General features: G+C 43.2%; 1 protein-coding gene across 1 annotated transcript in view; it reads left to right on the top strand.

Moving 5' to 3' along the window:
- The first annotated feature begins 6,501 nt into the window (after nucleotides 1-6,501).
- Nucleotides 6,502-11,572, top strand: part of ATP13A5 (ATPase 13A5) — a 28,085-nt gene continuing 23,014 nt past the window's right edge. Inside the window, exons 1-6 of the mRNA XM_088525523.1 lie at nucleotides 6,502-6,564; nucleotides 9,317-9,490; nucleotides 9,762-9,908; nucleotides 10,123-10,193; nucleotides 10,270-10,350; nucleotides 10,938-11,007. Coding sequence (XP_088381649.1) covers nucleotides 6,502-6,564; nucleotides 9,317-9,490; nucleotides 9,762-9,908; nucleotides 10,123-10,193; nucleotides 10,270-10,350; nucleotides 10,938-11,007 — 606 coding nt within the window. The remainder of the gene's footprint in view (nucleotides 6,565-9,316; nucleotides 9,491-9,761; nucleotides 9,909-10,122; nucleotides 10,194-10,269; nucleotides 10,351-10,937; nucleotides 11,008-11,572) is intronic.

Below are 11,572 nucleotides of genomic sequence, written 5' to 3'. Positions count from 1 at the left end.
CCCAAGATCAGGTAAATTTTGATTCAGAAGCTCCAGCCATGAAAGCCAGCAATGCTCCCTTAGCCATTCTTCAGATGAATGAGATTTTTCTAGAACTCCTAATAGCATTCAATTGCCACTCACATGCCAGACAGGGTTTCTGTTCACTTGTAAAGCAGAAAAGTTCCGCACAGGTCACAGGAACTTTACCCTTGGGCATTGCCATTGGCCTTCAGCTCTTGCTGCCACTCTGTTCCTCCTTGTGATTGCCATCACACAGAGCACACTGCAAGATCATGTTGCACCATCTTGACTCTTGGGATGCTCTGCTTTTGCTCTTTGAGTCCTTTCAGAGTACAAGTCAGACAGGACCACTCCATTCTTTTGGCCAGCATAGCAGAAACCTGGAATGTGGCTTTGACACCCAGAGCTGAGTCCAAGGCTCTGAGCAGAACAGGCATTCATGAACCAGACCTCTCGCTTTCTGTCCCAGTGACAGCGGTCAGGCGGCATATGAACAACATGGGGACTTGTGGAGCTTTCCATGTTAGATTTGTTGGTCACATCCTTCTGCCAGAGAGAGTCTCTGAAGGGCTGAAGGCAAAATAGTACTGCTTCCAAAGTTTGGGGGTGTCAGTATGGCAAATGCCATAGCCTAATGATATCTGTTCTCTGCCCTGCACTGGGAAAGTTGCACCACAGGGAATGGACTCTGGCCACTGACAGGATCCTCGGCAGAAATGGAGACTGCCCTCAGGAGCATCCCAGGCCCAGGAGAAATGAGGAATGTCACATAGGCACACTCTATGCCCTGGAAGACAGCTGGAATGAGTGGCTGATTGCCAGTGCATAGCCTGTAATGTGGACAGCAAATACCCAAGAACATGCTGTGTTGTTATATACAAAGGACTTAAAAAACTTGCTGTACCCACCTTTTATGTTCCTAGGGAGATGAGATTGCTTATTTGTGTGGAATATTTTGTGCCTGATTAGCTGTGTGGTTTACACTGAACACAGACTGATTTATTTGCTGAAATAAGTATCAATTTAATTACAAATTTCTTTTTACTTCTTTGGGGACAAGAAAGTGCTATTTTACTGCCTTCTCTACATTGTCTGCTGGTTTCTTTATACTTTAGTCTTTTGGCCACCTTTTGGTGTGGCTACAGCTTCACATTTCCTTATGGCTGAATGAGCACCTGATGCTTAAGTGAAAATAGAGCTTTATTAAATGCATAAACAAGAGAAAAAATGAGGAACAGTAAGGTTGGTCTTGCTGTGCACCAACAAGGAAGAGAGTATGACCTGTGAAATGTGAGAGGATCAAAAAGGCAGGCAGCTCCAGCATGCCCCTCACCTGTCTTTCCCCCTGTGCTTCCTTCTGTCATGGGCTGTGCCTGTGGGCAGGGAGTTTCCTGACCTCCAGATTTGTCCAAATCAGGCTCTGCTAAGATCCCTTATGCGGGGAAGAGAGACTGAAGCTTTCTGTCTCAGGACTGGAGTTAAATGAAGCAGTCCAGATTGCCCCCTGGATGGGTCTCCTGCTCTGCTGCCCTCCAGGGAAGCACAGCTTTCAGGTTTGATGCGTCAGTCTGGAAGGCTGTGAGTGCTCCCTGTGGAAAATCTAAGTCAGCAACTTTTCCTGGCTTTTCAGGGGAACGATGGTGAAGGCAGAGCTCCAAACAAGGTCTGCAGGGCTCTCAACTTCCCCTTACTCCCCTTGCTGTCAAAAATACCTGACTGTGCTGTACATCTTCAGCCCCTGAAAAAGCCAAGGCAGAGATTCTATAGACCAAAGATGCCCTGCCTGCACTGCACTGCTGTTTCTCTCCTGCACATAGATCAGCAAGGTAACAAGGGACAGTAAGATGACTAAGGTGGCAGCCAACTGTTTGTTCTGAGTCCAGTTTTGTGTGATAAACCCACTGTCAGCAGCTGGAGATGCTCCAGAGAGATCTGTTGAAGCATTTTGTACTCTTTCAGCCCATCCGTGTGCAAGAGCCATTTTGTTTGCCTTAGTGAGAGCAGGTCTGCTTTACAGCAGTGCCCCAGCTCATCCTCATGGATGTACAGCCATGCAGAGTGGCACTCTCTGACGGAGCTCACCATGGACCACCTAGTCTGGACACAGCCTGGCCTCCAAACAGTGGTGTCCTATCAGGACTAACCCACTGTTCCCTTCAGCAGGGTGGCTCAGGGCACGTGGAGTGTTATGGTGATGAACTGCAACACGTCCTGTACCCAAATCATACATGGTGGCTGCAGATGCCCATTGAGCATTTGAATCCTTTTGCTGTAACATGGAAGTTCACTGTGCTTACCAACAGCATGTTTTATCCACAGTTCTCAAGAGAGCAGGACAAACCTGGGTGATTTTTAAGTTATCTATAATTTTTGCTCACTTGGCTCTATCACCTGTGGATAAGGTGAAGAACGCAGTTATTAAGGCATCTGTTTACAAGCTCTAGAGATGTCAGTCTTGAACATCTACTAGGACTAGATAACTCACTCTGAGACAGCTGGGCATGCCTGGGTATTTGGAATGAGAAGGCCAGATGGAGACTGATAGGGGCAGGGCACTGGGGCAAAGGTTTCAAAATCAAAGCATGATGTTGCCTTTCAGTGTCCTATGTTTAGCTGTTCAACACACTTAAATGCTTTGAATATCTTAAACACACACAGCTTCTAATCATAAACCAGATCGCAGACTATGGAAAGAAATGGAAGAGCAGAATGATGGGATCATCAGAAGAAATACAAAACTAGCAGGAAATAAGCAACAAAATCTACAGGTGGGACTGAAGAAATATAACTTTTGACTAACACTGCTGTGTAGGTGTCTCATAGGACAGTGGTTGTCCCCAGGAATAGATGGAATGGTTCTGATAAAAACAGTTACCTTGATCTGAAACTAGAGAGACCTGAGACCTCCATGTTATCTGTGCATCAGCTCCGGGCCCCAGCAATGCTGCCAACAGGGTCCTCCCTGCCACAGACGGCAGGGCAAGGACACAGTCCCTCCACAGATATATCCCAGCTGAAACGCCTCCACCGGGTCCCTGACTCACAGCTTGGAGAGATGTTCCTGCAGAAACCACCAGAACATGAGGCTGGTGGAAACCTGATGTGGTTATTACGCCCATTTCTCTGCTCTGAGGCAAGAGCTACAAATCCTTAGATCATCCCTGGCAAATATTTGTTCTGTTTTTCCCTAAAATCTCCCACTCAGCAAAATTTCTTCCTGCCCTAGGTGACCTGCTTTGAGGGTTTTACTACCCTTTAAGTTAGAAAGTCTTCCTGAATAGCTATTTTGACTCTGAAAACCTGTCTAATCTAGTAACTCATTAATCTAGTTTCTCCTTGCCTCTAACAAGATCAGAAGGAAAAAAAAATATATTTGCTGTTTCTTCTTTTCTGTATATAAGACTAAGCATGTTTCCCTTCAGGTTTCTCTCTCCTAGGTTAAACAAACTCAGTTATTCAGCAGTTCCTTGTGGATCATGTTTTCCTAACTTCTCTTCATTTTGTCATTTGGATTCCTTCCATTTACTTCACACCTTTCTAAAGCCTGAACTCCAGCCAAGGCCTTGCTAACAGCAAGTCAAGTGTAATAATTTCCTTCCATTTTACATATTTCACCATTCTCGTCTTTCTGTGGCTTGGAATGACAGTCAAATTTTTGGAAAGAGGAAACAACCTGCAGTTTGCTGTGTCTCATCTTCTGTCATAGAGCTGTGTGGCCACCATCTCCCAATTTCGTACTTGTTTCCTCTACCTATTGTCACATTTTACTGACTTTGATATGATTTTAGACTATTTGGCCAGCATCCCAAAATCATGCTGATTTTTTTTTTCATTTCCCTAAAGCAGGCACTTTTCCCAGGTCAGGGTCATGGAAACGTTTAGATCCCTGGCTCCATCCTGTTACCTAAGCTCTTAATGAAAACATTAATGCTTCGGGTCCCACAGCATGGACATTGAACCACAGCACCTGCTTAGAGTTCACCGCTTCAGCCAATCAGAGAGGAATCCAATTTTCTGGTGCCACCATACCATCATGAGGAGCTGCGGCAAAGCCCTACTGAAGTCTAAATACGCCATATTAACTCCATTTCCTTGTTCCCTGGAGCATCTCCCTGTCCGAAGGGAATGAAATTGGTTTGATAGAATCTTCCTCTGACAGATCCATGTTAGTTATCACACTTACATTATTGCATTACATTATTACTTACATTATTATCACACTTACAAAGTGACTGTTTAAGATTTTTCTACCTATGTAGTTTTCACCTATGTGTTAAGAATGGCTCCTCTGGCCTATAACTCACTGAGTCTCAAATTCCCTAGATCCTTCTTTTTCCCCTTCTCAGGTATTGGCACCACAGCATTGGGGGACGGCATCTGGGGGTCTCCACACAACCTGGGGATCACTTTGCAAACATGGACTGTGGTAGTTGCAGTAAGCATCATGCTGCCCCATGCAAGGAAACAGCTGAGACATCAAGTCCAGAAAGGGGAGCTCATTTTCGTGTAAATAAGAAACTCTTCACCCAACATGATCAAATTACATGTATAGAGAACTAGTAAAACCACCCTTGCAAATAATACCTTACCTGAGTCCCTGGAAAATTACAGCGGGTGTTGGCTGATATTAGGCAATCACTGTTCTCATTATTGGTTGCACTTTATCCCTTTGTGTAGAGTTTTTTGGCATTGGAACGTCCTCAGAGGATTCAGTAGAAAGGGCAGTAAAGCCACCACTAGCCAGGACCTAAGAAATGTTGACTGCTTCTTAAAATAAGGCAGTGAAATGACCTGTAAATATATTATATGCTAAAAGCAGCACGACAATGTCTGAATATAAACAAGGTGGTTTAAAAGCTTGTGGGTGCTTTCTCAGAACAGGTAGGAAACTTTTTTTTTAATGCTAAAATGTCTCGATTCAGGCTCTAGCCAGTTCAGAACGACAATGGATGTTCTATTACACGGTTTCTTGCTAAATATATATATATTTTTTTTCCACATTCCGTGGAATTCTCCAGTGTTTGGTCCATTTTTGCTATTTCATCAAGTCTTGATGAATATGGCTACAGCTGGCAGAACCCCCCAAACATGGATCTGGGTTGGAATATGCAAAGCCACCTTCAAGTAGAGTCTTAGGATCCAGCATAGTGACAATTACTCTTGGATCATCCCAGGCCCAGACAGACTGGCCTTCTCTTAGATTGTTTTAAAGGGAAGAAACATAAATGAGTGTTTTTATTTCCATAATATTCATTTACTAAGAGGTGATTCTCTCAGTTGCCCGAGTACTTTCTAGGATAAATCTGCAGATTATGAGACACAGAAAACTTCAGATATCAATCACTGCAGTCTCTGGACACGATTCTCTCTCCCACCTAGGATAATAAAAATTTGGAAAAACTCTTGATTTGTCATCACTGGGGAATAACATCTTTGGAAAAAACTCTCTATGGACTTTAAATCCACTGGTCTCATCAGAGGTGGTAAATTTCATTCCTCTGCTTGAACCAAGAAGGATTTTCTAACAGTCTGAGCAAATCCAGGGCTGTTGTTTGTATTTACACAGGCATCTACTTTTTTTTTTTTTTTTTTTAACCAGGATAAAAGCACAGCATATTTTCCTAGCAGGATAAATAGCTGTTCTCAGACTTTGCAACAGAGGGAGAATGAGGGGAGACAGAGCAATTTCAGACTAATGCCTGAAAAAACATCTCTGACAACACTGTGAATGGGGGTACAAGAGAATAGGAAAGACACAAAAGGGCTTTAAAGCCTCCCTGCAGCTCCTGCTCCTGCTCCTGCTGGTAGTGGTAGGAGGCCCTGGAAGATCTCTCTGTCCTGCAGTAGTTGATGTATAACGCAGTTTAGATATCCTGTTGATCAGCTGGGCTCCTCTGAATTATTTTGCTCTTTCCTTATAATTTGGTCACCTTGAACCAACACGCTGGTTTGAGACAAAGCCCCAAGCATTGATGAAGTTGAGATTAGATTTTTATCATGCACATCCACTCATCTGAAACCAAGTCTTGCCCCAGAATAGCCTTTCTCTGACATGTTGGAAATAAGCCCCAATCTAACATGACTGCCCTGGGCTCAGCTCTCCACAGTGCTCAGGCACTCTCCCACCTTTTTCCTTGTCATGTGCCTTGATCTCCTTTCGAGCTCTGCCTGGAACCATCTCCCATCTTGTGGAGGAGTAGGTGCTCCCTCCCTTTGTCTCTGGTACTCTGCTCACAGCCTTTCCCAACACAGTGAGCACATCAATGAGAGGAGGCAGAGAAACTCACGTTACGTAACAGCTTTATGCAGGAGGGTGGATTATCCACCCTCTCTTGTATGCCTCATAAGAAACATATATGCTGCGGAGCACTCAAAGGCAGCAGAGAGGACCACGGTGACAACTAAACTTAACACGCCACTGAGTTCAAGGCAGTAACAGCATCTGACATTGCTTGCCCCACCAGCAAGAACATCCAGAGCTGAAAACAGCGCAGGCTGATGGATGAAAAGTTTTGGAAGGATCATTATACGCTTCTCAACAAGGATGAAGAAAATGAGCTGGTAAGGAGTGGGGGGCTTTGCTGGATTTAGATTTTCTTGTGTGTCCCTTTTCCCACAGGCTCATTTCTGATATTCCTCTTGGTCTTCACTCCCTATCAGAGATTCTCTCTTCAGCATATCCTTGCTGAAGGCAAAACCCTGGATCAGTCCTTGCTGACTCTGAGATTAGTTTTTGACAAGTGAGGACTAAGTGAGAAAAGCCCCAGGTCACTCCAAATGCAAGAGGTCTCCTTGCCCACTGGAAACTATCTGATCAAGGAGGCATGTTCCTTTCCCCGCTCTCTATTTCATTGTCTATTCCAACCTAATTTTGTCTCTCTAATACAAAGGCACCCTTTACTTTTCATCTTGTCATCAAAAAGCATGGCACAGAGAAGATGCTCAAAAAGAAGTTTCATCCAAGATGATTTGCAGAGCAGATTTGAAATCATTGCTCCTGACGTTAGGATCTTAGTCTAGAAAGACTGGACAGATAAGCAAAGTTTACTTCAACTCTTACGGCAGGAATCACTTGTTCTTCAGTCTTTTTTAAAGCATTTACAGAGCAAAATGCTGTCCTTAGAAGACTTTTAATTACTGCTAAATTGAATATACTTTCTGTCTTTGACTATGGCGATTATGTTTGTGCAACAGCTTGAAATGGCTGGGCTGAGGGAGTGCCTTGCAAACACAGTGAGATGGAAATTCTTCCTCTCTCTGCTGGTGGTTATGGAGATCCTGGTGGGCCTAAGAGGAAAACTTTTTCCTCACTAGTGTGTGTAGAGCACAACTGGAATCCAGGTATTACCAGTGCACAGTAGATGCCTCTGCACAGGTATACAGCACCTGCGTTTGCTAGATATGTGTATGTGATGCAAGATCTGGAAGCGACCAGCAGCATATTCTCCCCATAGCCAGAAGCCTCTCTCCTTTGCATGCAGATTGCAGCTAGCGGCTGCTTCCCAGCCACAGTGACTTCCTGCTCTCCAGGATTGCATTTTGAATGTATTCTTAAAACTCCCACTATTAGCAAATTAGAATTCCTACGGATTTTCTAAGTTGCGGTCAATAGTTTGCCCCCCAAACCTTAAAACAACATCTATGTTACTGGTTTAAATTTATATGATCTTTAAAGAAATAAGATTTCATACAAAGCAGAGCTGCACATTTAAAAGCTACCAAGTTGGTTTGAAGTTAATTTTGTCAGCCTGGTACTCAGGGTTGCATGATCATCTTCATTTTACTTGACCTGCATTGATTTCAGCTTATTTTATGTTGATTATGATCTGAGTTTAGCTAAATCAAATTAATTGTGCTCTTAAAACTAAATAGATGCTTCCTCCACTGTAGTTAAATCATTTTAAAATTATACCTGCAGTTGAATCAGTATAATTGTCTGTATAAGCCCTCTCCAAGTCATTCCTCTTTGTTGCAAACTCATCCTACGGAGTAGGCATTCCAATTCAGATGCAGATTTTTTATGTTTTATTCATTCTACAATTTAAATGACCTTTTCACCTCCCAAATACAGAAGCTGATTCAACGACAGGTTACACTTCCTACTTTAGTTAGCAAGCTTTTCTAGAAAGCTTTCAGAGCTTTCAGTAAACTCAAGAGTAGAAATATAGGAATGTTTCCTCTCAGTTATTAACTCTACCCACATCTGCAGACTTGCTCAATAGCTTCTCAGGGGCAGGTGCATCATGTCTCTGCTAATCTGTGGGTGGATCAGTAATGTTATCAGGGGCTGGTTTGGGTATTTTGCTCGGTGATGGCATAGCCCTGCTCCCGTACCCTCCTGCACGAGCACGTGCTGCAGCACCGTCAGCAGCGGGAGGCTGTCAGGCTCGGCTGTGATACAGGCGGTGATGTGTCAGGTGTAGGTAGGGGAACACCTGCAGCCACCTTCCAGCAGTGTTCCTGGCCTCTGCCACCCCTTAACGTGGGTGTTTTCCTGTCCCAGCCACTAGCCCCAGGGTGAAGTGGGAGGGATTATCTGGAGGTGTTTGGTCTTTTTTTATTTAACGGTTAGGGCAGAAAGCAAAGAGATGACCAAGGAAGAAGATAAATGGCTCAAGGCAGCAGAAATTGAGCAGCGTTATTGAAAATACTTTTTTTTCCAGAAGAGGATCCAACACAAAAAGAAATGATCTTTCCCTAGTTTTCCCTGCAGCCTTAAAACAAATAATCGGTACTAAACAAGTACTCCTATTATTGACCCTTAAGTACCTGTTTTCAGTGGAAGACAGTATACCTATAGATACCAGGTACAGGAGGAGAGGAGCTGCTCAAGGGCTCGAGAGCTATACTTTTCTAGAGGGAGATTCTGTTCCTTTTCTGCAAGATGGACTTTGCAATTGGCAACAAGTTCTCCCTTGTGACATAGTGACATCCTCCTCAGTTGCAGGCAAATAGGATGATACGGTGGTACTACAGAAGAAGTCAAGTGAAGTGTTATCATCATAGGTCAGCTTTACTTTTGTTGCTAAAAGCTGCAGAATCAAGTTAATTCTTCAGAAATCCAAGGACAGCTCTGATATGAAAATGCTCTACTGTTGGCAGCCACCTGGCAGCATCTTCCTTTCAGCAGCTCTGCTGTACCCTTAATTATATTATATCAATCAGCAAACTCTTTCATTTCTGAAAAGGACCTTGGGGCTGTAAGGGGTGTCAGTCAACAGCTTTTCTTTTCATTAAGCATATGCTTCTTGCCCCGATGAAAAAAAGCCAAGGTCAAGCTAGTTAACAAAAATGCTTTCTCCTTGCTCTGCAGGAGATATTCGGCTACAAAGCCCAAGGTTGCCGGAGGGCCTTGTGCATTGCTGGATACATCTTGTCCTGTGGGGCTCTGCTGCTGCTGTTTTACTGGAAGCCAGAATGGGATGTGTGGGCAAACTGCATCCCCTGCAGCTTGGAAGAAGCAGATGTTGTACTGCTTAGAACAACAGTAGGTGGACACTTCTGGCTTATTGTTATCAGCAGAACCTATTGTTTCCATGTATTGGGCAGCTTGTCCTTCTTTACCAGCATGATGTAGCAGATTAGTAGCCATTTTTCACATTTGGAAGTGGAGTGGCAAGGCTTTACAGGAGCAACTGGTTTCATTTGCAGAGTTCAAAGCACTTCATAGAAGATTTTGTTTTTTCTCCTCGGAGTCCGGAAAGATTGTTACTAGCAACATTTTGGACTTGTCACTGAACTCCTCTCTATTTCTCTAGGATGAGTTTCAGAAATACACCAGAAAGAAGGTGACCTGGATTGATTTGTCCACATGGCTGCCACCTGAGGGCAGTAAAACAGATAGTCCTCTTGTAGCTGATAAAGATTCTGTCATAAACAGAGCCATAATGAAGCCACATTTAAAGGTAAGTCATCTGTAAATGGAGGAGAAAGAACAAGGAAGCGGTGAATGAAGTCTAAGAATCAAGGCAAGCTCCCCAGATGCTCTGCCAGCACCTTCCTGCAAATCCTGTTAAATGAGTTGAAGTTTCTCCCTTGAACATGGAGGAGAGCGTCTGTAATATAACGAGGTGGTTTTCCCTTAATGGAGAAACAATTTTTTTCTATTTGGTCTTGCAGATGAGATGTATCCAGGTGCAGAAAATCCGTTATATTTGGGACTTTGCTGTAAAAGAGTTCAAGAAAGTTGGGTGAGTGTGAACAGCTCATTACAGAAATCTTTGTGGATGGGGAGTCCTTTGCCTGAACTTTCTTCTGTTATCCTAGAGCAATAGAGGACAGCAACACATGTCAGAACATACATCACAAGTTTGGAGCTGGCCTGACAAGGGAGGAACAGAAGATGAGGTACTGTCTACATGATTTCCTTTCTGATTAGTGTTTTTCAGATTTAAGTAGACATGAGCTAATTATGAACCTAAGACTGTAAGACATACAAGTTCCCTCTTTAAAATTCATGTGAGCATTCTGCTACTCACCTTACTGGTAAGGTAGTGTAAATGGCATTCAAAAAGTTCAGAATTATCCCTCTCACTTTACTGAGCTTATTCTGTTCTAAGTAGTGATAGGAAAATGCTGCCAGCTTTGGCATTTTGGGCACTGTAAATGTTGTCTGACATCTTTTGCCACGATCTCCTTAAAAGTTTTCAGAAAGGCTCACCACAGCATTTAGTGGAGAACTGAAGACCTTTTCAGGAAAAAAAAAAAAAAAAAAAGTAAACTTTATATCTGGAGTAAAATCTCCTCTTAAAAAATATTTTTAATTGATCAGCTACAATAGTTTGTTTCCTGTTCAGACATCAAAAGTTACTTTTGATGCCTCCAAAAGTTACTTTTCTAGGGAAAAGTGTTAATGTTTATATGCACAGTTTTCTGCATGACATCTTACTCTACAAGACAAATCTATAACATTGGGAGACTCTATCTTCTTACAGGCAGCTGGTGTGTGGGCCTAATGCCATCGAAGTGGAAATTCGTCCCATTTGGAAATTACTTTTCAAAGAGGTCAGTAAGCGTGACTGCCTTACGGTGTGCAGATGCGATGTGTTTCAAAAACTTCACCTTGGCACTCTGGGATGGGACAATTGATGCCTCATAAGCATAAGCCATGGAGGAAAGCTGATGGGCCTCCTTTATGGCTATAAATGGTGATAATATTTTTAGCATATTTCCTGGCAGAAAACTGTGGAGAAGAATATCCAGCTAGTAGAATATATACTGCATAATTACAACACCTAAATCTTATCCTTATGAATGCCCTGCTACTCAGAGAGTGTAGTTTGGAGGACTAGTGCTGTTACTGTGACCTAAACAACCCCATGTTCCTGACTGAGCACCTCTCAGAAGCTGTGTGACCTTGCCCTGAGACTCAGCCATGACATGCACTTGGAGAGCTTGTGCTTTTGGCAACTGCTAGGCAGATCATAACTATGTCCTCCTTTCAGGTCAGCCCTTGATAGCTGCCTTCAGTGAAATTTCTTTGGTAAAACTAAAGCTCACTTGTTCCTCCTTAATAGCCATGTTTTAATAGTGTCCAAATAAATACTCTGTCATCTTAAATTTCTTTTTT

This window comes from Tinamus guttatus, unplaced genomic scaffold (genome assembly GCF_059628265.1).
Source record: "Tinamus guttatus ecotype Peru unplaced genomic scaffold, ASM5962826v1 Tinamus_guttatus_pri_ptg000227l, whole genome shotgun sequence".
Taxonomy (NCBI): Eukaryota; Metazoa; Chordata; class Aves; order Tinamiformes; family Tinamidae; genus Tinamus; species Tinamus guttatus.
Note: the sequence above shows the minus strand (reverse complement) of the source record. Positions and strands in the feature narration are given on the sequence as shown.